Source organism: Topomyia yanbarensis, chromosome 1 (genome assembly GCF_030247195.1).
Source record: "Topomyia yanbarensis strain Yona2022 chromosome 1, ASM3024719v1, whole genome shotgun sequence".
Classification (NCBI taxonomy): Eukaryota; Metazoa; Arthropoda; class Insecta; order Diptera; family Culicidae; genus Topomyia; species Topomyia yanbarensis.
In genome coordinates, this window is record NC_080670.1 from 155,485,585 (window position 1) to 155,512,448 (window position 26,864).

A 26,864-nucleotide genomic window follows, 5' to 3' on the forward strand; every position below is an offset into this window, starting at 1 on the left:
ATGAAATGATAAATTCGTTTAAGCCACTTTTCCTTTACGTGCCTCTAAAACTAATGGAAAAAATATTACCGAATCTTCTCTTGCTATGCAAACACCATATTTTTCTGCTAATTCCCGAAATGCTTGAATTCCTGATTGTCCATAATTTTCTGAAAGCAATCATAAGTGTCACTAGAACGGATTAACAACCTTCGATTAACGAAAAACAGATGAAGAGAAACTCGTACGGTCAACTAAAATTGTCCACCCCTAATGCCTGTGGATGTAACTCAAACAGAACGATTAACATTAAATTGATGACGATAAAATAAAACTCGAAAGTAAAATTTGTCAACCAATCATGTCCCTACTCACCATCGGTGTTGATGGCCGAAACATAGGTCCAATTAAACTGCCGCACCACGTCGACCATCACCTGTGCCTGGTAATAATCCGAGGGAACCACTCGCATAAAAGTGCTGTACCGTGCCTTATCGGATAGATCTTTCGATGTCGTTGAGTAGCCGATTTGGGGAATCGAAAAGAGTTGCAGCAAATTTTGAACCTGACGTGGTTGGTGTTTTGGGTGGTCAACCGAGAACGAGATGCGGAGGTTTGTTTGAGTTCATTCGAAAGCCACTTTGGGCATTATGAAGAGGGACAAGAGTACACTGATACTGGCGTCAAAGATTAAAGTTGAAAGTTGGGATGAAACAGTTTGAAAACGGTGATGAAACATTAAAAAGTTTAAACGGTTCTTCAGAATACGGAAGTAAAACTATGAGAACAGCTATTTTAAACGTGGTCGTATGGATGCTTTCCACAGAACCGTTTTGTTTCGTCAAATTGAAAATTTTCTATTTCAAGCGCGAAGAGTCGACTCACAATATAATATGATCTGCTCAGTAGCTTGAACTTTCAAATGAAAAGTAAAATAAAGCACCATTGAAGTAGCTTGAAAAAGAGCTCAACGGTGGCCGATTACTCTCATTATTCGCAGCGCTCAAGAATCCTTTCAAGGGTCAGCATCACAGTACTTTTGTCCTACTCTTATCATGAAAGGCACTTACCTGCAGGGCAACTGAGCTAGAGCCGGGACCGATGACTCCGACCAAAGTTTGACGAAATTTACTCGGCGGTTTCCTGAGGGATGTATTTCGGCTTATAGCCTAGATGAAAAATAATAGTTCAAAGGAGGAAAACTGTAGTATTGGTGGTTCCGTTTTATTTTTTTATATTTTTGTACTCGCACTCACCAAACAATAATCCTCTGGCAGAAAACCCATTTGATTCTTAGCAACAGAGGCCGCGTCAATTCTCCGTGGCGGGGGATTGTTTATTCCAGACGGTGGTGAGATCGAATCCCTAATCAGTTCAATGCTCTGCTGGAGCGCAACCGGGGCGTACCAGCATGAGTCTCTGATTTCCACACCCAGAGTGATATTCGGTAGCAGTGACGGATTCTGGTTGATTTCGTCGATAGTTTTAAAAGTAACCTCCGACCGTTGGATGCCGTAGTGCTCACGAACCTAATGCAATGTTGAAAAAGCAATAATTATTTGAAAATATATTACCAGAAGATCGATAATCTTTCTATCTAAAAAAGTCACACTTTTCTGTAGTTAACAAGGGAATCGATTATGTTCATGTAAAGTGAATTAACTATCCATAGCTAGAGATAACCTGCAACGAGGTAGCGATCATCGGTGGGTGGTGTTGATAGGGGAGCTGGGCAATGGCTAACATTGAGTGGCAATAAAACTAGCATAAAGCCTAAATTGTTACTAGGAACGTTGTTTGACTGTGGGCAGATTACTGTGTTGCCAGGTTGCAACTGATAGATTCCCATCGAGCCAAAGGCAGATCACCGTACATAGCAGTTAAGGACGCCTTGGCGACCACTACATGATTTCTATTTATACCTTTTGGAGATCTAATGTTCAAGTGCTTTGCATTTATCCTTCTCTCATTCCCGGCAGGGCACTCTCAACCTTTCCCTTTATCTACAATATGGCACCACAATACAATATTACAATGCATATCTTCCCAAGCGAATGCCGTAGAAAGCATCAGCATCAGACAGTCAATAGTATTACAGCATCAGAGTATCAATAAATAACAGCATTATAGTGTGATTAAATATCTGAAATATTGACCCTACCATCGTTACTAAGACTGCCCAGAAATTAAACGAATTTTTGAAAACTCAATCGGCCCACCCCTGAGTCGATTCCTAGTCCTACCAGGAGTGTCTGCTTCAAATTTAAGCCAAATCGGTCAAGTCTAGCTACCGCACATGTGTTCGAAGTTTGTATGGGATTTTTCCACATTTTTCATAGAGAAAGTATACGAAGTTGTTTTTGCACCGCTAGGTGGCACTATATACATCAGTTTATCACTGCAAGTGAAAATAAGAAAGACAATTTTATTGCCTACAACTTTGTTGAAGGTTTCAAATCAATCCTTCATCCATAGGATAAGTTATTAAATTTTTAATGAAGTAATGTCCGAGTCAGTTTTTCATGGGGCCTAACATAACATGGTTGTGAATCAGTAGTCGATTTCTATGAGCTTTATTTTTTTTGCGAAATAATGGTTAAGTTTAACTGAATAATATGCTTGAAAGAATTTTAGTACATAATATCAGTCATCTTTTAACTACACAATTTTAGTTACATATCCCACCGCGTAGAGGGCGCCAATACTATCTTTTAAGGGAAGAAACATGTTCATAAGAATTATTAGAAAAGACGTGTTTTATAACTTTGTGCAAAACACCATCATTCTATCTCTTTCCGTTGAAAAGTAAGAGTTGGTGCCATCTATGTGGTGAAATATATAACTAAAATTGTCTAGTTAAAAGCTGACTCATATCATGTGGGGTAGACGAGCCCTTATTCATGTCATTAGTAAGGATGTCACACTATTTCGATTGTAACTAAGCTTACAGTGATGGGATTGCGCTTAAATAGGTGCTTCGTCCTTAAGAAGCAGTGACATAAAAAATCTGACTTGGACAATATAAAATACTCGCGGTGCAACGATGTGAAAAGTTGAGTACAACGCACCCTTATTCATCCTACCATTTGACCTAATGCGTTGAACAGAGAGAGCAGACACTGCTCTAACTAATGTATTCAAATGGGTGTGATGAATACAGTAACTAAGATGAATTAGGGCACAGTAACCCTACTGAAATTCTTTCAAAGATACTATTCAGCCAAAGTCAACCATTGTTTCGTATAAAATAAAATTCGTGGGGAGTGACTACTGATTCAATATGCTGCTTGGCCCCATGCAAAACTGACTCAGACATTACTTCATTAAAAGATTAATCACTTCTCTTAAGGTTGTTAGATTGATTTGCAATCTTTGACAAAGTTGTGGGCAATAAAATTATCTTTCTTATTTTCACTTGTAGTGATAAACCGATGCATACAGTGCCACCTAACGATGCAAATTCAAGTTAGTGTGGTTTCTCCAGAGGAGAATTGTGAAAAAATCCTGTACAAACTGCGCACACTTTGGCCCAGTAATTAAACTTGTCCGATTTGGCTTAACTTTGCAGCAGACACTCCTGATGGGACTAGAAATTAACTCAGGAGTGGCCCAATTGACTAATCCATGTGCAATTGGGTTAGTGCGTGATTGAGGCTAAATCGGGTGAAATTTTTGCTAAATGAAGTTAAATCAGATGGAGAATCGTACACATAGCGTATACATATATGGATTTTTATATACTGGCCCTAGATGAACAATTCCTTCCAATTTGGTTCAAATCCATGAAGGCCGATTTCACGCGCCTTGATCACTTCGCGTGGAATGACCCATATGGCTAGACGTCATATAAGTCAATCACTTTTATTGTCATTCTTTTGTACAAGCTGGAAACCACTACACCAAAGTTTTTTTATGAAGTATGTCCGTCGCAACGATCGGTCAGCCATCGACAATGCCAATCAGTCAATCCCACTTCCCACCCATTCCTTTACTTGCGTAAGAGAAGAGTAAGCCGTCCCTAACTACGGCTTTCCGTTCGCCCACTAACACTAACGGCCATTGGGCCTCTAAACATATTTGTAAAAAAATGCATGGAGCCATTAAAGTGGCAAATCTCGAGTACTTTTTCATACAGACGTATCAAACATTGAAAAATTCTCTTTGTTTACTTTCTCTTTCGATTATTACTGCATCACTATAAAAACTTTCCACTAATTTTGCAGAACAGATCTAAAGACGGCGGTTTTGAGTAGCATAATATGCAAAGAGGTAATGAATAAATATAAAAGCGACCGAATTATTAACAAAAGAGAAAGTATACATACAGTGAGTCATTCATTGTTAAATACATCTATTTGAAAAGGTGCTCGAGAAATACTCATAAACTTGTCCAGCTGCGTTGGTTTTTTGCCGTTTTGATACCTGAATTGTTTACACGGTGAAAAGGGAGCCAAACAAACAGCTTCTGGACGTAAGGGGTTATATCTACTTGGATCTCAAAACAAATAGTTCATTTATATTTTACAATTCTTATCTTGTTTTGTTATCCTATTTTGCATATGTTATAATACATGGTTAAAGGTATTTGCAGCAATTTTTATATTGCAAAAGCTTGCAAACTGACAGTAATATATCTGTTGTCACGAATCACCTTATTTTGAACCTCATGTGCGGTGACAATTATAAATCAAAGACGGCTTATCTGCAATGGTAAAACCAATAGTTTTTCGTTAGTACATGCCCGGACACCCTTCGTGGACGAAGAATTCTACAAAATTTCTTTTTTTACAAAAAGGTAGGGGACGGTGGGGAGTTGTGAACATAGTTTTGTTTTCGGGGCCTAACTACCATAAACATTGGTCGATTTTCAATATCTGAACTGGTATTTGTAAAGGACTGCTTAATACATCCACCGGCTGAAGCAATTGAAAAAAATCAATATCTTGTTTGAGATATAGCAGATTGCGCGGAATCAGTATTTTTTGGGTTCGTGGGTGGTTGTGAACCATCATAAAAAGTAGGAGAAATGGAATATTGTTGTAGTTTATTTTTATTAGGGCTATAGACGATAAATTTTAAGATATTTCTAAACTAAAGATGAGTTAGAACATGATCGGATTCGCAATGTATAGGTGACAATATGATTCGCCCCAAACCACCTGCATTCGTGGTTGCGGCACATAGCGTTTAAAATTATGGTAGAAGAATCCTGTTCTTCACATAAAAATGCTTATGAGAAAGTGATGTCATCACAGTAGAAACATTTAACAGTTTCAACATTTTTAGCTTAGCGGGTAATGACGGTGTTCACAACCCCCCCCCCCCCCATGGTTCAAAACTCCCCAGCGTACCTTACTATTTCTTGAAATTTTTATTTCAAATAAATTAGAATATTAATTTTTTGGTCTAAAAAATAGAAGTATACTCAAAATAAAAATTCCTACGTGCATAATGAAGCCATTGTGATAAGAAAGTAAATGGTGAAAATTTTAAATCGATCGGTTTAGTATGTGCCGAGTAATCGTTGTCACCACGAAGCCGTTTTCGAAAAAAGCGGTTTTGTGATAATTGCGTTTGAGGTTTCAAGTCAATATTGTGTAATGTTGGTATGAGTTATATTGGACCTGCATGGAGTTATCTATTCCGGGGCCATACCGACTACCTTCTGAGGCCACAGTTGCACCAAGAGTGTCAATTTGATATTAATGACGTGCCATTCTTCCCTCTTTAGTAACTTCTTGCAAGCGCTGCCCAGCGATCGACACGCGTCTCTCGTCTACGCTGAAAATGCAATCGGAAGTGGAAGATGCGAGTTCGACTGATAAAACACCTCTAGGAAGATTCTTTGGACTAATTTCCCAGATAAATTGATTATAACTGTTTTAGGTGAATTCAACAACCCATCTTCCAGGCAACTCATTTTTCAAAAGATCATTAATGCACTAACAATAATATACATTCTGACGAATGCGACTTCCGGAATGAACAAGTATTCGGTACGCATTACAAATACATGCGAATATGTCACTCAGGACACCTTCGGCTATTTAGTGCTGTAACTTCAGCTCTTATTATCAGATTCTTTTGCAATTTTGGAGAAACACTCTTGAGAGAAGCTGCATTAAGAAAACAAAGAAATTTCAAATTTTCAAATTTTTTACTCACTTACGTAGATATAACCCCTTAAGGGGAGGGCGGTAGTATAAAAATACGCGATCTCGGTGTGCGTATCTTAAACATCAGATATCTCAATAATGGTTTACTGGGATATGTAACGACAAAAAACTTTAAAAAAAACTAAAAGTGACAACAAATGTTTGACGCTATTTCGTTAATGTGTGTGAGGATAGGTTACTGATAGATTTAAGAACTAGGGACAGATCATTTGTAACGCATTTTTAAAAATCAACGAAATTAAATGCATTTACTTTCCATCAAAATAGAAATTTGATATATATTTTGCGTTGAGTGTAAGACGTCAAGAAACTAGCTCTCTACATCCAACAAAGCATCAAACGAAGTAGATCAGCGTAAGACGTTTGTTGAACAAATTTGTTATTAGGGAGTGTTAAGTTGATGAAAAGTTGAAATGAATTGCATTTTTTCAAATTGAATGCAAATTTGTTATACATATAATATATCAAAACAAACTACACCGTGATTTTTTTTCGTTCTATGGCTTTTGGAAATCGAAAATTTCTTTGTGATGCCAAAATGTATAAAATGTTTGATGGTTTGAAAATTTCTTTCTAGCTTTGGATTGTTTGTGGTCATATATTTTTTAAATAATCGTTTTTCATGGGACATAAACATTTTTTAACAATCTAATTCTCTTATTGGACTGGACTGGGGAGCACAACAAAACCAACATTATCAGAAATTCGGGCTTCATATTAAATCGTTGTCAACAAAGTTTTGAAAAAAAATGAAACGGAGATTCACAGTTTAAAACCAAAGTTCGCGTGAAATTCAAAATAACGCACGCTACGCTATATTGCTTTCTGAAAAATGTGCAATGTGAAGAACACAACACTATCTTATTTAGTTATGAAATTTGTGTTTCGACATCTCATCAGAATGCTAACTAAGCTAACACTGAATATAACTACGCAGCAGTGTATATGCTGTCTGTTCAGTCGGGGGTACATTGATATATGATTGCACTTTGCTTCGTGCGAATCGTCCCGCATGGGTGGATCGTCTCATGCGAGACCCCTAACATTGGTGGTGGCGGTTATCACATGCTCTCGCAGTAGAGACTGAACCGAAGGTGTGTATGGTGTCACGAGTCGATGCTCGTTGGTTGATTGTCCCAGCAGAGAAGGTGATGGGCGAACCACCCATAACTTCGCGTCAATTAAAAATCTTCCATGACCGCAGGCTAACTACGGGATCAACGTAATATATTGCTCTTAAAATGGCCAACGTGGCAAAAATAATTCGATCCGCATAACGTTCCTATTACATTCATCAGCGCCTATGGCCACTAGAGTGACAAGAAAAAACTGATCCCCCTCTTCCCACCCTGAGTCGATTCATAGTCCCACACGAAGTATTTGCGCAAAATTTGAAGCAAATCGTACAAGTCTAACTACCGGACCAATCTCCTGAAGTTTGTATAGGATTTTGGGACAGTTTGCATGGAGAAAACTCACTAGCATGCATTGTCACCGCTAGGTGGCATTGTATGCATCAGATTATCACTGTGAGTGAAAATAAGAAAGGTAATTTAATTGTTTTCAAACTTGGCGAAAAGTGCTAATCAATCCACTAAATAATAATGACTGCAAAGAGGGCGCCAACTCTAACTTTTGAACGGAGAGAGATAAAAATTGGGTGTCTTCTACAAAGTTGCAGAACGAATATTTTGCAGTAATTGCTTATATTTTTTATGAATTTTTGAGCATTCAATTGGTTTGGAATTGAACATATAAACGCAGTCTGCTTCGTCATCTCGTACAGATCAGAAGTCAAAAAGTGCACTGCTTGCGAACAGCACACAAACAAAAAATACTACCCGCGCTGCGCCACTCTAACGTGTACGTGTAACATATAGGCACAGCCAGGCTCCGTAGCCCCCAACTGCGAGTGAAATAAGCTAACCACAAAATAAATTTTGCCCATTACAAGAGACCACAATCGCAATAGACTTTTCGCAGATCCATCTAAGACCTACAATGCGCGAGGTGGAACCTCCAATCAAGGTGAAAATGGAACATGTTCTTTCAGATATCTGGCACATACATCATTCGAGACAAGTAGTACTAATAGCATTTCACTCCTAAGCCGAGGCAAAAGGCTTCGTAGCAAGGAACAATATGCAACACAACGTCGAATATGAAAAATGATTGTGATCTAACAGAAATTCGCCTACATGATTTGGCACCTCGTACTAGCACAGATTATATTAAAAGAATGATGCCAAAGTATGGAGAAGTGGAATCCGTCCACAACGACATTTCGCGAAACTGGCATTCTCAACGGTGTTCGGGTGGTACGAATGCGGCTGAACCAACCTATCCCGTCTTACTTGACTTTCGAGGGCATATCATCTCAAAGTGTTAACTACATACAAAAAACTCTATGCAGACACTCACGTGTCAATTATGTACCCAGATGTACACTATAGTAAGCCATGCGCCAAAATAACTAAAGAAAAATTCATCTACTGCAACCAATACCATCAAATAGCCTTCGACATCTGCTGATACACTGCAGACAATCGGCCATAAAATAAATGCGGATAAACAATATTCCACGGTATCCCCAAGTCAATAGTTAACATACCTAGGGAATAAACATGAGCATACGAAACCACAAAAAGCACCAAACATGTAACAGCGCAAAACAAAACTCTAGCGACGACGACATGGCATAAGCGATGGAGAAATCATGCGGAATGATCAGCAAGTGGAAGAGGATGACGCTGGCCATTGCTCGCTACCAAAAAAGAAAATTAACACGAAAAGCAATGGGCTCTGGATAGTCGACAAAAATAATACCCGATTGTTTATTTGTTTTTTATCTATTTTGAATTATAAATTGAATCATATTTTTGAAGTATACATTATTTTCAAAAGGTGGATGATCCTCTCTGTTAAAGTCTTATTACATAAGTAACAAAATAACAAGCTGTAAATGTTCGATCATTGGTAATAATCGATAATTGTCTGTAAGGCTCTATAAACCAGTATAATTAAATTTTATTAGATTGAATCAAAATGGTCCTGTCGTCAAAATATATTGTAATAAAACAAGTTGCATTTTTTGTTTGTCGATTGTATTCCATCTGAATTACACTCGATTACTAGAAATACAATACCATCAAAAACACTGCATTGTTTTACGTTGCTTCTCAGTGACTGAAATCATGTGTGAATTGCATTTTGTCATCTACCCAGCCAAACAAGCAATTGCTCGCACTGCTCTTTTCATGCATATCTGGTATGGGTGTCACTTTTCAATTTACCAATCCACTTAACTTTGTACTGCAACAGAAAGGACATTACTGGACCGCATGATTGCCATCGCGTTGGTATGGCGCTGTAAAGTTTTTCTCAGCACCAACTCTGCTTCGTGAAGGCAACGATGAAAGAGCGAGAATCACATGACCGCTTGTGCTTCTTTTATGATGTTTATGCCAACTATGGTCAAAATTTGCATGAATATGTAGTCCAAGAAATGTTAACAGTTTGTAAACTTTGGTTCGGTTGGAATAGAGGTAAATTATCACTTCTACTACAAGAGGCATGTGATAGCTATTCCAGCGAAATGAGGCGTAATTTAGTTAACAGCCGCCTAAAACAGGCATCCATGAACAATCCTTCTTCAACTGGCACCACACTCTGGAGGTGATGGAAAGCGGATAGACTCAATAATCGAATCAGCTTATCTCGTAATGACGTTGATAATGCTTAGTCAATCTTTGTCCCTATTATACACTTTCCGCGGTCACGCTTCGTCAACAAACGGACTGGGATGGAAGTTATAGAAAAGTGCTATGGGTGTACAATCAAACCCATATCCATTCACCACATCGTGGGACAAGTGTCATCGACTGATTGGCATGGTGTGATATGACTTTTGCGGAAAATAAACTGATTCAATTTGGTATACTTCTTTGTTTCGCTCGGTTATATATCGAAGTCTCATGTGATAAATGAAATCAATCCTTTTGAGACCAGAATAGCTATGTCAGTTTAGAAAATTTTCTCCAGAGATCGGATGGATAGGATCGTCACCTATCAATGTTTGGTACGTGATAGTCTACATATAAGTTCAACTTAGCGCGGATTTAGCTTGGAGGCGAAAGTTATTGCGTTACACTTCGCACGATGTTCTTTTCCAAATCTGATCCGAAAAAAATCGGTATCTTCAAAACCTGAGAATATGAAAGGAGGCACATTTGGCTGAGAACATTGATTGCTCTTTAAAATAAAAGAAATATGATGGACCAAGGAAAAAACTCTGAGCCCATATCTGGAATTGTTTTGAGAAAATGTCGGTCCAGGCACCCCCTGCAACTGATTAATATGACAAGACACACGTGTATTTTTCGACTAACTAACTAACAAACTAACTAATAAAATAACGTACATTTTCAAATGTACAGCTAGTTGGACAATAATTATAACGTCCTGAGAGGCGTCCTCCCGTGCCCCCAGAAGAGTATTATTCAAAGATATGTAGACTATGTCAACTAGCCCTGTATGTGCACCTGGCTCAGTTTTCCTTACTGTTCTCCATAACACTGCAATTAGACATTTTATTTCATGCGAATGATGGATCCTATAACGTTCCGGTGTTGCCTTAAATAAATATTGATAACCATAATGGTACAACCTATTAACAGTACAGCTATCGGTCATTTGGTAGACTCAATAGGGCCCCTTACACGCGCAATAAAAGTGTCATTACTAAGTAATGACATTACTAGAATTGTATGGGATTTACATCATTACTCGCCTTACACGTTCATTAAAAGTGGCATTGCTGCTCAGTAATGACATTACTAACGCCTCGTGTACGGGCCCCTAATAAAGGGACATTCGTCAGAATGAGACCATTGGTGACAGTGAACAATCATCGTAACTTTGCCACAAATCACGCTTTCGAAAACGAATGATAATTTTTAGATTTTCGAACTATACTCAACTAAAAAAAATCCTTACAGAAAAGGCAAAATTTTAACGAGAGCATTTGATAACAACTCCCAACTATTTCGATAAATATCAATTGCTCTTAACCCAGATAAATATTTCAGATGCCTATCCGAGAATGAGGCACCACTTTGTGCGATTCATTCGTGCAGAACAACTATTTCTTCAGTCTCGACAGTACCATTGTTCGGAAAAGGGGAACCTATGCTATGCTTACCTCTCCGCAGGCCAGAAAGTGATTCGGACCGGTGCGCTTCTGTCGCGGTAGATGGTGAACTGAGAACAGGACACCGATGATGAAATCACCGGATATGTGTGCGGATGCCCGTTTGGATGCATCTTGTTGAGGATTGGAATATACAGCCGTGGTTGCAGTGTTGTTGCTGCTCCTAGTGACGGTGGTGGTGGTGGCGTTCGCTGAATCTGGTATGTTCGCTCCGATAGACTCAATCAACCAAGATATGAGACACGTGGCTACAACCAGCACTGGCAGTTGCAAGGACCTTATAGTGGAGTGCATTGTTTACTTGTCCCAGCCGGTCCGGCACATGTACGATATTATGCTGTACAACAATGTCCGCCACTTAAGCATGCCGTGATATTTGTTCATATTTGTGTCATAATTATTGTTTCGGTGACTGTTGTCTGTTCATAGCTTGCTTTGCATTTAATTGGGATATATTTGGTTATTATAACAATAGTATAATATTAAGTATAGGTATCAAGAGCCATTTAACATATTTGAATCAATTCAACCTTTAAAATTACACCAGTTCGGTTTATGGGCTCAATATAATACATACTTACAAATATATTTTGGTTATGTTTTTGACGACCGGAATAAAATTTGTATTTGGCAATGTTTGATTTTTAGCTTTTTAAGGGGTTCAGGAATCAGAACATTTCGGCTCAAATGGCACGTTCCCCGTATGTAATCTGGGATGTATCCTCATAATTTCTCTAATCGGATGGAAAGAAGAAAGAGGAGGGAGGAACTAGATTTGGAGGAGAAGTAAAAACAACAACATAAAGACTAATAGCAAGTAAGTTAACCGTTATGTGTCCGACGCGGTACCCGGGTACCTTTTTAGGTTTCAATTAATGAAATTGCCATGTTTTATCCATAGCTGGAAATTAAAACTTTGTGACAACTTAGAACTTTACTAAGTCAAGCTTTTGGGTTAATAATATTGTTGATATAGTAAGGGGGAGTGAGGAGGGCTTCCTGATTTTTTTTTGCTTCGTAACAGGTCGACGTTGGTACCCGGGTACCCACAAAACTGACATGCCAATAACTAAGGTAATTTCAAACCGATTTTGATACTTTTAGGTGTTTTGGATTCAGGAACTCATCCACTTTTAGACTTGGTAAAAATGAATCGAGTAACTTCATTCGGTTCCGGGGAATCCGGATTTCCGGAAGCATGTTCCAGTGCTGGGATACTATTTGTGAATTTCAATGGATTCTGGATCAAGCGAAAGAGGTTCAGGAAATCTTCCTGAAACCGGCGGACACGGATACGGCTGCTAAATAGTCAGACCGAGACCGTCGTGATGATCAACAATCATCTGACGAATAGCAACAATGACTCCAACAATGACGTTGACGGTTTGACGAATGGTGCTCGTAAATATTACAAAGACATTCGTATATAGCAGCGAACAATTCCAACATGGGTATCAAAATTGTTGGAATTGCATCATTAGGTTGCATCTCGTGGTTTTGGAACCATTTGGTGATTTGACCCCGGAACGGACATTCCGGAGTAGGTTCCCGTGAGGCCGTGAGTGACCATTCCATTCCAATTCTATTTTTCAAATTACCATAGGGTCCCGTAACAATACATAACACACTTCCGAGAAAATTTGAAGAGTTTTGATACTCATATTACTAGGACATTATTAAAATTCACAAATACCCTAGTACTGGAACATTACTCCGGAAAATCTGGATTACCAAGAACCAGATCCATTCATCCGGTTCAATTTTACCGAATCAAATAGTGGACGAGTTCTCGAATCCAACACATCTGTCCAAATCGGTTAAAGGAAGCCATAGTTATGAGCATTTCAATTTGTGGGTACCCTGGTACCCTCGTTGGCCTGTTAAAGGTGTTTTTGTTTTGGACACATAACGGTTAAATTCACAAGTAGCTCAATCGTAAAAGCGTGAAAGCCTATAGCTCTTAGGGACTATTAATAAATCACATAACGCGTTCATGGGGGAGGGGGTACGAAAAGTTGTGACATATGGGGGAGGGGGAGTAAGTTAGATCGTTACGTAACATGTTTTTACTGAACAAAAATTGTTCTTTTCGAAGCATTTGTTACGTAATAGGGGGGGGGGGGGGGGTATAGAGTAATTTGTGACAATTTGTTACATGGGAGGAGTGGGGAATCAATTTTGGGCAATTTTCGCGTTACGCAATTTATGAATGGTCCCTTATTGGATAAGCAACTTTAGTATGGCATTGAGTTTCAGTCGTCCAAACACGGTGAGGTTTATGTAAGGACAGCAGAAAACTCGAAATCGCATTGCGCTACTGCTGGGCAGTAGCAAATGATATGAGGTTGCGTAGTCGGATTCACAAAGATCACATGAAAATGACTCAGCGAGCTGAATAGTTGCCGTGCGTGATAATTGAGTTTGCAGTTGCCGGTTAAAGTCCTGGTCAGCATGCCGCAGTGGTGCTTCGAAAAATGTAGTAGGTAGATTTTTTGAAATAATACGGCGCGGTTGTTCCAGGAACGCCCTTGTTTGGCGACACGTTTGTAGTTTTCTCCAATAATTGCGGTGCTCGGACGAAGTCCAGGACCGAATTTTCCTCTTATTTAACGTGTCGAAATTGGAATGGCGAGCTCAGGACCAACGAAGTCAACCGCTGCATCTGCCCTGGCCAATTCGTTAGCCCATTCATTTCCAGTATTGTTGCTGCTCCGGGCACCCAGACAAAGTAGATAGTGTTGACAATGCTTAGTTCTTCGACTCGGGTTCGGCATGCGATCACTAGCTTGGATCGTGGTTTCTCCAAGCTAAGGGCCTTGATTGCAGCTTGATTGTCAGAGCAGAAGTTTATAACTGCATCAGACAAGCTCTGTTGAAAGCCGACTGTACCCAGCAAATAATCGCTAAGATTTCTGCTTGGAATATAGCACAGTATTTACCCAGCGAGTGAGACTGTTCCACTCTCATTTCACAATAGTAGACACCAGCACCAGCACGCCCTCCGTCAAAGAGCCGTCAGTGTAACAGGGCTCTTGCGTTAGTTGGTCTCTCCATATAGTCAGACAACCACACCTCTCGAGAAGCAATCTGCATATGAATGTAATATCGCTGGGAGCAAGAATTTCTTCTCCCCATGTATCCCTTTGTAACCATAGCAAGATCAACATGGTTACTGCTCCAAAAATCAGTAACCTGTAGTCTGTATGTACATGGGAGTACTTCTTGTTTAAGATGTATGTGTAATGGTTTGATATTTAGAAGGGTCTCAAGGGCAGCAGTCGGAGTCGTCGTGAAAGCTCCAATCAACGCTATGAGCACCATTCTTTGCAGATGGTTTAGCTTCGACTGAACTGTCACCACCTCTCTCATTTGCCTCAAACAAGGCATCCGTATGATAGTATTGGACGTACAATTGTCGTATAGTGTAGATCCAATAGATGTAGATATTTCGTCTTCACTGCCCGTAGGCCATGTACGCTTTCTTGATTCTGAACTCAACGTAAGCAGGCCAGTTCAGTTTGAAATCCAATATAACTCTTTGATATGCACACTCTGTAACTCAGAAACAAAGAACTGCAAGTACGAACCTTAGTTGTTATTCGATTCTTCGTGAAAAGAACCTTTGAAGTTTTGTTTGGGTTAACTGATAATTGAACTTGTCGACACAATTTATCGACAGCTTGTTTCATTAAGTCAAAGATTGTTTCGATGCAAAGTTCAATAGTTACAAATCGTCGGCAAACCCGTAAGTTGGATTTTTTTATTTCGATTGTAGAGGTTTTAACCTTAGGATCATTCGTCTCTTCGGGTTAGAAAAATCTCCTAAGAAAAATCTCTAACCTTTTGTACGGGGTTGGGACTCAAAACCAGGTGAGCTACGTACAAGGCAATCGATTTACCAACTACGCTATGCCCACCCCCGTCCGGTTGGGAGTCTAAGCTTATTAAGTTTCCTCAATAAGCCGTCGGCAATCATGTTCCATAACAAAGGTGACAGATCGCCATCCTGAGGACAGCGTTGATCCAACCCGAAATATATTGAGATACTCCATGACCGCTCGTCGCTTCCAGAATCCTGGAACTAAGCATTTTTTTACTGTGTTCGTATTCAGTATCTCGTTAGCAAACCAGAGCATCTGTGCTTGGCTGGACACCACTCGGGACCAATCCAGTTGTTTTAGTCATTCACATAACTTGTGTGAACGGTTTGGATTTTAGATCTAACTGGTGCTAATTTGATGTCAGCTTGGATTGTTTGTCGAACTGATAGCAATTTATTTCTCGCCATCATTTTGGGATAAACCCGCTAACAAAACTGGTAAGCATAATATTTTTCAAGATATGTTCGAGAATATGAAATCCCTTTTGTAGCAGCATGGAATAAATCCATCTTTTCCGGTCGATTTACATGGAACAAAGCTGTCAACTGCCCACTTTACCGATTCAGTAGTAGCAAATGTGCGTGCTAACGCCCACGAGTCCGAAGAGACAAGTAAGAACATCTGTTCCATAAACACCATCTCTGGTTTAAGGGAGTTCATCTGAAAATCTTTCGTTTTTGAGAGAATTTTATTCAACCTACAATCCTCGTTCAAACTAGAAAATTAGTGCATAGGTTTTGCCAGCCAGCCCGCTCTACAGATCTAAGCAATTTATTTTATGCACTACGAGCTGACATGAAAGCCCTGGAGTCACGCTGACGCCGGTTACAAGTTCTTATCGTATCTTTCTTCATTCCTTCAAGCTCAGCCTTCCATCAAAGGGTACCCTTAGTCGATCTAGCTGCACGAGCGAACAAGCTTCTTCGCAGGATGCTACTATGAACGAGTTTGTTGTATCCACGACGTCATCCAAGTCATCTAGTTGACTAATTGTTGGAAAATATCCATGACATTTAGTCGCCAAGTTTCCCAAAAAGAGGTTCAAGTTTGTAGATTTAGGATTACGATATGTCACCTCATTTGGTGTGACATCAAGACGATCGAAAAAAAAATTATTTATTATCAGATAGAGACGGTTCAGTTTCATTTGGAACCTGCCGTTTTGTCCAGCTCATGCGAAACTCTTTCAGAGCAAAGTTTTATGTCCTCTCTTCCAGACCTCGCAAAAGTTGGTCAGTTTCCTACATTCAGAATATGTAGATTTGTACTACTTATATATTCCATCAGATCAGAGCTTCTCAGATTGGTATCAGAATTGCCAAAATGATGTGATGAGCATTTGCATCACTGCCCATAATGATCCGAAGCCCATTTCTGCTACAATATGATACAACGCCTTTGAAATGATCAGAAGGTGAATACTCATTATGCGACATTTATGGCGAACAATATATGTACTTTTTTCTTATGTTACCAACAGTCAGCGTAACTGTGACAGTACAGATATCGCGAGTTGTGAGTTTCGATGACGCGTGTGGCATGTCAATAGCCCTATTTGCAATAATACATGAACGAGTCATGCCTGTCTTGTTGTAAGCAATGAAGGCAATGTTTGGTAACTATTCAATAAAGAAGTTTCCTTAATAAATTGCATTTCATTAACCAATGCTATGGAAGCTCTACGTTCCCACATAAGTCGACATAGATTCATAGTTGCTGTTCGTTTATGCTGGAAATTGATTTGTGTTACTCAAACCATTTATAATTATAAACCTTTACATTATCTATTTTCAACGTTGGGTTATAAACGTATATAGCAAACTATACCGGGTTCAAATGAGACACGATCATAATTTGTTTCCCACGATTTGCGAAGAAACAGCGGTCCCATATGTGTCAGAGATTCGCATAACTCAGCAAGCACAAAACTCATTATGCTCCATGAGCGACTGGCATATATTAGACCCTCCAGCCATTAAGTCCTCGGCACCTCGATTTAGGGACATCTGTTGTCAGTGGTCTTCTTCGATACGGGAACAGGAACTCAGTGGATCAAATCTTGGATGAAACATTTAAACCCGCCGGATGTCACACGGCATCTAGACAGGTTCATCGGTATTGATCTGTACTGATGATTATAACCAAGCAAAACTTCACCGATCTTCCACCCGCCGAAAATTTCAGCAAAACCCCAACCAACAAAAATCCTCACTAAAAAAAGGTGTGGAGAGCGCACAGTCCGCTGCAGGCTTCGTACTGGAAAGTGTGCTACTATCAATGCTCCGTTCGCGATTGAAAATATTTTAAATTCTCTCAACAATTTACCAAGATCAGGGTTACCTGTTTGGTGAATTTTCACTACCCTTGGTGGAGAAAAATTTAGGTAAAAACTAATTTTGCCCCCACTAAGGAGAAAAATGTTTAAAACCACCTTTGCGCGTTAGGGGCACAAAACATATAACTAAAAAAGTTATGGAGGTGCATCTCGAGATCCTCTCATCACAATCCGACTCAGTGACAGGACTAAGCTCGCGCCGGATTGATACTAGCTCCAAAAAACGAAAACAAAATTGTGTTTCTGAGCAAACCCCTGTTTTTTCCATTACCTTTTATTCAATTTCATAGCCATATCTACACATACCTTCCTCTTAACACTGCTCATAAGATCTTGTACAACTCTTGGGGCAACTTGTTTTTGTTTGGAAATCAACTTTTTCATCATATCTGCTTCACATTTCACTTCCTTATGATGCTTCCGGAGTGCCTGATTCATGATGGCCCATTATTTCTTAATTGGCCGTCTTTTACCACTCCAGAACATTCTCGACTAACGGCACGAGGGTAAATTCGACCAGGAAAACGCAAGACCATCGTGAGACCTTACTAAAGGAAGTTGACGCTTTTGAAGGCCATCATTCAGGTACTCCTGCTAATTAACCGTTTAGTTTGTCACGTGCGGGGCTCTGCTTTCCGCACGAGCAAATCGCTTGCCAAATAAGGTACTTTTTGACAAACTTAAACACCTTTTTCTTTCTAATTTCCTCAGAAACGTCGAACTTATGACGAGCAGTAAAAAAGGAAAGCTGTCGTAAATTTGCTTTCACATAAGTCTCTTTATCCATGACGAGACAATGTGGTTTCGTCAACAGCTGAGTGTAGAGTTTCCGCGCACGTGATGCTCACGCGCTGTATTCTGTCAATCATCGCGATTCGGCGCCTTTTGGACTTTATATATGCGTTTGTTAAATTTTGCACCCAAGTCTTGCTTGAGTGCAGTTTTTTCGACACGTCTCTCACTGAACTATTGAGATTGCTCTTGGAAGCTTTGATTACCCACTTATGACCCTTCACACTATACGGAGATCCATTTTCCATACCTGCGCAAAATTCGTATACGCCGCTGATATTCTTCTGTCTACATTTACGCAACGGTTGCACAATTACTAGTGAAACTTCAAAATTAATGCAAACAATACACATTGAACTAATACCACACAAAATTTCAAAAGAAAATACCTAATGGAAAATGGTTACAGCAATTTTATAGTGTTGTTGATTCCACACATCCTTTAATCAACTAATATAACTATAGGTACTCTAGCATCCACCGTAACTAATTTCATACGACTTTAATGAATAACTCTGTAACTACAGATACTTTGAAAAGGAAGCAAATTAATGGCAATTAGTGCAGCCTGCCTGGCTAACTATTTTTAATATATGTAGTTCAGTTTTTCACAACTTTGCTTGAAATTGTGCATCCTAAAACTATACTTCAGCGTTCTCTCGTGCACATCACATGCAACCGAATTAAAAACTGAAAATTTATTAACAGTTTCTTTTGCAACACTTTCCCTATTACTTTTTTTGTCACGAATTTCGAACTTTTTGTCATTCATCCAACTCCGTTCAGTAGACGGGGGAAAATAACTAATTGCACCAGTTTGAGCAGCAGATTCGCCACAGACAAATAGATGTAATGAAATAAAACTCATAAATTTGCTAAAGTTACCACAATGGGTGAAATTTGTGGAGAGGGGGGAGGATACGCCATTACAACTGCAAGTTACTTCGAAAATAAACCTTTTAAAATCAAGTCAAAACTATGAACTTAAATTACATGTTTCGAATAAAATCCAAATTAGGTAAGAATTCTCCTTGTAATAAGTAATAAGCGATGGTGGCGAATAGTAATCGTTTGAAAAAAAAATCAAAATAACTTTGGAGGATAGATCCAAGTGAAAAACATTGGTTTGCATAAACGAATCAAACGAAATATATAGTTATCGCCGCCTTCTTTAGGGAGGGTGAAAGTAGTTATTTTGTTAGGGGAAACTTTCCCACTGCGACCACTATTCAGATTATTTTTTGTGTCTAAATTGTTTATAAACACTGAACTGATTTAATATCCTAATAACCCTTATTTTACGAAAATAAGGTCTACATCTAAGACTCGACCTTGCACTTTCACAAGACATACAGCACAACTAAATAAGCTAAACGCGGAATATCCGAAATAATTCATTTGCTCATGATTTTCATTTGTTTGAACATTATTTGTTTAACAAAAGTTTGGTTCTTTTAATTGAAAGATCGCGTTAACTAGCGACTCACTTGTTTTGCTATGCTCATTATGGCAATGCCGAAAGAGGGTTACATGCAAAGAAGAAAGAACAAAAAATCACTTTCAACACCGCCGAGGTTGAAATTAATTTATTTGAAAGTGTTTGATGCTCTTTGCAGTCCGAATCCGCTTCGCGTGTTGGGCAGGGTATGTGCACCTTTGAGCATCTCAGATACTTGAAAAATACGATTCACTTTGGATAAACTCTATAACAACAGTTAAAAAATCTTTCGTGCTAAGTCTCACTATTGTTTTTCTATGTGTTTTGTCCTTAAATTGAAATTACTCAAATTAAAGGTTTTAGGCACTTTTGAGTGTTATCCAGCAGTAAATTTGCTTTATTTTTAATTCAATGGTGTATTCAAATCTAAAAACTGTTTGCTCGTTTCATACTGAAAGTTGAGTTATTAAAAGAATTGGGGCAAAACCAGTTGACAAGATTCGTACGATCATTCTTACTATCTGCAATCGATTCCCTGAAGTATTTTATGAAAGAAATATTTTTAATCTACCGCATTCAGTCAATTTTAGAAGTCCCACCTAAGTTACAAGAAAAGTGGGGTAATACGGGAAAACAAGTTTCGTGCGGTCTTCCTAATTACCTTTAATCGATTCTCTGATCTTTTCTACAAGCAATATTAGCCGCGCCCAGCTTTCTTCCGAGTCTTAAGAATTAACTCAAATAAAACAGGGAATTAAGGCAGGCGAGCATGATAGCGAAACCTGCGGTCAGTATGAATACTAAAAATTACATAAAAACATGCTTCTTGGTAATGTTCATCCCGCCTCCATAGAAAAGTCGCGTTTTTTATGCATAGTTTCCCACTGTGTGGGTTGCAGAGAAATGCAAATGAATATGCGTGCATTGTACTTTATTTCTCAATCGATTTACGCTATTGAGTAAGAATACTACATGATAATAGGAACTGGGATGAATTTAGTAACAACTCCCCTATATCGCGGTGAGCCGTCAGCCGAACATAGAAGCGTGACGAAATGATAACTAATGTTCGAATAATAAAATTTTCTACATTTCCACCAGAGGGCACTCCCAACCGTTGCGTTGCTACTTTGAGAATAGGATATACCCGCAACTAAAAAGCTATTTTGCCTGTTCTAGATTCTGATCCTGTGCTCTACCCAAAAATCCTGCCCTTGAGTGATTGCATTAACGCGGCTACATGGGTTAGTTTGTGGCATTGTTCTAGCTGGTCCCGTTGTGCTCAAAAAATTAAGCAGTTTACCAGAACGTTAGTCCATCGAACCGTTGAGATTTTTGAACACATTTCTACAATTCACATAGGGTATATTATCATCGTACCCATTTGAAGTCCTGTATTAAAACACCATCTTTATTTGCGTAACGTATTTGCTCAAATGGTAAGATGGAAATTGCAGCATTCGATGCGAGTTTTTACTTCGCACAAACACGAGTATTATAATATATATTCAGGCTATTTTTGTTATTATAACACTTTAATAGGAACGAAGTTGAACGAGATTGGAATGAATGTGTCCTCTCTAATAGAGGATTATTCATAAAGTACGTAACGCAAAAATACCCCTCCCTCCCTCTGTAAAGAATTTCTCCATTCCCCGTTTCCTAGTACGTAACTGATTCTTGATAAAAAAAATCGTTACGTAACGTTCTAGACTACTCCTCCTTTCCCATATGTCATACTGTCATCACCCTTTAAAAATTACATAATTTATTAATGGTCCCTAGAGTCAAAATACACATATAATCTAGATAATAATATTCCACAATTAATTGAGGGGAGAGCTTCTCTTATCATTGACTGTTTAGTCTCATCGCGCCGAATTATTTACCATATGACGTTCGCATTCAATGTTTTCAACAAAAATATTCCACACCCATTCGAGAGAGAAGTGAATCAAATGTAGCCTTTGATTCGCTATCAGCATTACACGACGATCCTGACGGAATTAACATTGCTTACTATCAACACCCTGTATACCAGCAGTTGATTGCATTGAATATATGATACCAATAATACAGCTCACGTTACCGTTCAGGAGCTGTATTGCAACCAAAAACTGTTGTAGTATCAATCAGTAGGGGAAAGTGAGGCAATATCGCCAAGAGGGGCGAGTCGAGTTTTTACTTACTACCGATAGGAAGAAATTTGGGATTATTTTTTGGTTTTGATAGATATATTATCATTTGACCTTAGAGTGCTCAATTCTGCATGCATCGAAGTACGCCCTTTTCGAATGTTAAGCAGCAGTATCCAACTTTAAGGTTGCACAGAGAATGCGCAAAATTCGCAAACGAAAAAAGCAGTTTTTTCCACACCGTATGTCAGATCTTCATAAAAATCAATCAGCAGTACTGTAACAACATTCTACATACGCTGATTGATTTTTATGAAGATCTGACATACGGTGTGGAAAAAAACTGCTTTTTTCGTTTGCGAACCTTAATCGTTAATAAGTCTTTAATAGTGGGTTGGATTGTATTGCAGTCTTCGATAAATTTGTTCAGCATAACCTTAAAAGCTTAATTCTTTCCTAGGGCCGAGTGCTGATGTTTTCAGCGACCTCTAGTGGCGATTTTGTGAGCTGCGAGTGTTTTCCCATACATTTTGGCCAAAAATCCCATACAAACTTTAAGCTCTTTGAGGGAGGGGTTAATCGATTTCGCTCAAATTATGAGGGGTGTTTTTTCATATAAATCATTTTCACCCTAGTGCTCACTTCCCCCTACAACATTTTTATCATACATTGTGGGGATAGGGGAATTACGACTAAAACCTGAACTGTTGCACAGTGGAGCATCCAATACACCAAACCTGATCAACATTATTTTGAAGGTTTTTTGATTAACAAAACACTTATAACTTAATAAAACGTAGACTAGAGAATTCTGGAAGAAAAATTGTTCGAATTAATTCACCCTGAAGTAATATTTTATTTTTCTCGTTGTTGAATTAATCTTTTTAGATAAATATACCTATGAATAAATAAAATTATATGGATAATTCTCTGTACGGTACTTTTCGTAAGGATTCATAACGTGGCTCATATTAGAAATCGAAAAGGGGGCCGCGACAATCCGAATGAATTGGCTCAATTTGCACATTGCCCACGTAGTTCGGAGGTTAAGTAGCACGTCTTAAAACTTTGATGAGTGTTTTGTACAATATGATTGTATTGGAACACAAATCAGCTTTTTCAAATCAAATCAGTTTTATGGTAAATTAGGAACAATTTCCGGGACGTTTAGAAGTCCCTTGACATCCGGGACTATCCTGCCCAATACGGGACGTCTTGTCACATCAGAGTAGCTTCTACAAAAAAGCAAGGTTTGACGACACTTTGGAAAAATTTGATTATATTGACCAATTGTCCAGAGTGCAGATTTGGTCCAGGTAGGTCATCAAATTTCAATGTTTTGTAAACGTTTTTGCGTGATAAGGAAATATTCTTTCTTATAACTGGTTGCCTCCCATTCCTACTTGAAATCATTTTCCAATGGCTTTGATCTTTTGTCCTGGAGGCCAGAAAAAGGATCAATGGCCTTAAATATTTTATCTACTTTGTAAAATCACTTGCATCACACCTTTCTGAACATTCCTCCATTAAATCAAAAAGATGCTTTCTTGTAACTATGGCAACAGTTCGCCATATACTGAAAAATATGCTATTTGATAAAATTGCCTAATATTTTCAAACTGGTTTAAAATGCGAAATCGGCCACATTCGGCACGTTTTATCTCACCATTATAACAAGGAAGAGCTGGTCTTTCATATGATATATTTTATTCAACCGGAAACTACCGGAAATCAACTTTTTTAATTTTAAGTGAACTTGAAAAATTTCATTCTTATATTTAATACATGTGTCCCTATGATGCTCGGTAGATGTTAAGGTAATTTATTTGAATTAGAAAATTAGTATGATTCTACAAGCCATCTTTTACAACCTTAATGGTATTTTTGAATAAAAATCGCTTTTGAATAAAACTCACAATATTTGAGGATAAAATGCAACTCAAAAAGAAGCTAAAATCGGTGGGGGTAGGCATAGCGTAGTTGGTAAATCGATTGCCTTGTACGTAGCTCACTTGAGTTCAAGTCTCAACCCCGTATAGGGTTGGAGATTATTCTTAAGAGATTTTTTTAACCCGAAGAGGCGAATGACCTTAAGGTTAAAACCTCTATAATTGAAATAAAAAAAACTAAAATCAGTCGATTAATACCTCTTGTAACGTGGGTAAATTTTTAAATTAAACATTTAAAACCCAACAAAATCTGCCAAACAATGCGGAAATCATCACACTACACCATTAAACAGCACATAACAATGGTAGCTTAATTTGAGATTTTTGGCTTTTGATACGTTTTGAATTAATTCACTCCTCTGCGCACAGTAGTGGGGTGCGTTGGTTATCTCCTTCCAGGAGGACGTGAAATACACAGACCCTGCCATTGCGGTTGAGCGTCAGGTATGTCTCGTTGTCCATGATTACAACAACGTTGCGCTTTGCAGGAAGGGCACCTTTGACGTGCGACAACAGTCACTGGTTTTGGGTGGTCGCTTACGCTTCCGATACTCGATCCTCCTACTTTTCTCTAGGAGCGCCAAGATCTTGAATATAGGTGCTGTATCCGATCGACACAAAGTGCGCTACGAAAACGGACTTCATCGTTCCCGGGTGGAGCCAGCGGTACTTACAAACTATCACCCGCATTGTCTTCAATGTTTTTGTCATGGATGTCGTAGACGAACTGAGAGAGCAGTCAATTTTTTTTCTGTACATAGCCTACACGCAAAAGAATCAGGCCTTTTTGAAACAACAAAGCGTTTAGTTGAACTTAATGCCAAACGATGACTGTTATAAACTAAAATTGCCGTTTCTCGAAAGCATGTATTTGGTTTAGTTCAACTAATACTTCTGTTTGTATTTTAAATAGGAACATGGTTGGGACGAAATAAAATTTGTTAGATCTAACTGATCCCTCTGTTAAAAACCAACAGAATTTTAGTTTGATTTCAACTAAATTTGAGTTGTTCTCTCTTTTGTTTAATACTAAGGATTTTTTTGTTTCATCGAACTTGTTTGTTCGGTTAAACTTATCATGATTTTATTGTTTCAAACGAAATATTTGTTGAAACTATTGAAAAGTCAACAAATGAATTTATTGGTAATTTCAGCCAACAGTATTGATTGAATCAAACCTGAATCTACTGATTTTACTGTTTTTTTTCTGCGTGTACTTATATTTATTGGCGATTAACCGCTGGCCTCACCAACAGGAGGCAGTAGAATCGCATGAAAAATCGGTGTACTTTTTCTTTTTTAATGCAAGCGTTATGTGCTAAAAATTAGCTTTTGTTTGGTTAAAACCTTACAATCTAGCAACATCCAGATGAGCATTAATAGTTCTTTCGTATGTTTTGATTATTTCTATGACATTTGACGTGTCGATCTAAGTTCCATTTGTTGCGAAATGCTAAAAAAATTCACTACTAACAACCTGAAATTATATAAAAATGATTTCACTCGCAGTGTCGGTTTTACAAATAGTTCCCCTACTGTTATTCTACCAGAGACTATAACTAAAATTGTGAAAACTTTCGGTTTTCACAATGTTAATCATGATAAAGAAATATGTGACCATGAAGCACTTTGTTTCGATGAGTTTCATTCGATCAAACAGCCTAACGACTGTCAATTAGAAATAAACTTGCTTGAAACGTCCTGATAGGAAGAAATGGGTGTTTTTTATTTCCATGAAGTAGCTGATCCTGCCTATTTAATTTCGAAGCATTACAGTAAGTTTTTTTTAAATTCTACCTTGACAGAACATTCAAGCAAAATATTTATTTCCTGCTTTGGACTAAATACTTGAATTGAACATTCCTATTGATGGGTTAGATTTTTTTAGAAGGTTTGGAACAACCTTAAAATTCAATTATCTAAAGATTAATATACACATCACAATTCTAAAAACATTTAACCACCCACAACATGTTTAAATTGCATTGTATTGAGCCCGACGAACAAAACGATTTACTGTGGCAGTCTTAACAGTTCACAAACAACGCGCGAGACCTTCACAGCACAAATCCAGAAAATCTACTTCACCGAATGTGACAGCACTTTAAAGTGTTTACAGCTCAAGCTCGCACCATTGGTCCATCCATCAACGACACTTCTTTCCATGTAAGCCTGTGCAACGACCACAAAACAATCGTAAATCTCCTTAGAATGCAGCAAATCATTTCTATATTTCATCTCTCAAGGACCAACATAAAAGACAGCTATCCAACAATCTCACCGTCAGCCCTAGTGATGGTGTAAAAATAAACCACACCACGCTGCTACTACTGTCTGTTTCGTGTTTCAATCACGCCGTCTTATTGCCTCAGGACGAACGCATCCCCGGCCTCTATGTCATTGCCCGAACATCAGCAGCAAGTTCTAATCCCAATGCAATGTTGTTTGCCTACTTGGCGGTATGTAACTGCGGGTTGGCATGTAGTCACCAGTCACCACACTTTAACTGCACCATTCATTCACAATTTCCACTTTTCATACAATGAATATTTTTACTACCTCCGCCGGCATTCAGCTCCCAATAACCCACCAAGTAATCCACAATTAAAGACCAACGAGCCACATATCAGAACAGAACTTATGCACTATAGAAGCGACCCAGTTTTTAACATCCACTCCGGTTGAAATCTCGCGGAAGACTGCTATCGTGGATCCGTACGGTAAAAGGATTAACCACATAGCATCATTCTTTGCCGATTAGAGCTGATGGCTTTCCCAGTGAGCGGTGTTCAAAGTGCCGATAGTACACTAGATAACATACAGAAACGGCGAGTTTTTCCTGTGGGAGTCTATGAAACACGATTTTCACTAGGGGTGATATTTACTCAACAGAGGCGAGGTATACGTTTAGGGAAATGATTTCCCGCTGGAACGATAAGGTATGATGCGTCCCCATAACTTTTTCGGACC

At 38.6% G+C, this 26,864-nt stretch overlaps 1 protein-coding gene across 7 annotated transcripts in view; it reads right to left on the reverse strand.

Annotated features, from left to right (window-relative positions):
* Positions 1–26,605, reverse strand: part of LOC131678281 (metabotropic glutamate receptor 1-like) — a 52,423-nt gene extending 25,818 nt beyond the window's left edge. The window contains exons 1-6 of one of the 7 annotated variants that reach the window (XM_058958322.1): positions 26,454–26,605; positions 11,356–11,797; positions 1,236–1,508; positions 1,050–1,148; positions 355–544; positions 70–149 (exon numbers count right to left, since the gene is read on the reverse strand). In XM_058958322.1, the coding sequence (XP_058814305.1) occupies positions 70–149; positions 355–544; positions 1,050–1,148; positions 1,236–1,508; positions 11,356–11,658 (945 nt within the window). In that variant the 5' untranslated portion in view covers positions 11,659–11,797; positions 26,454–26,605. The other 6 variants (XM_058958348.1, XM_058958329.1, XM_058958358.1 and 3 more) reach the window with 6 other exon arrangements.
* Positions 26,606–26,864: the final 259 nt, after the last annotated feature.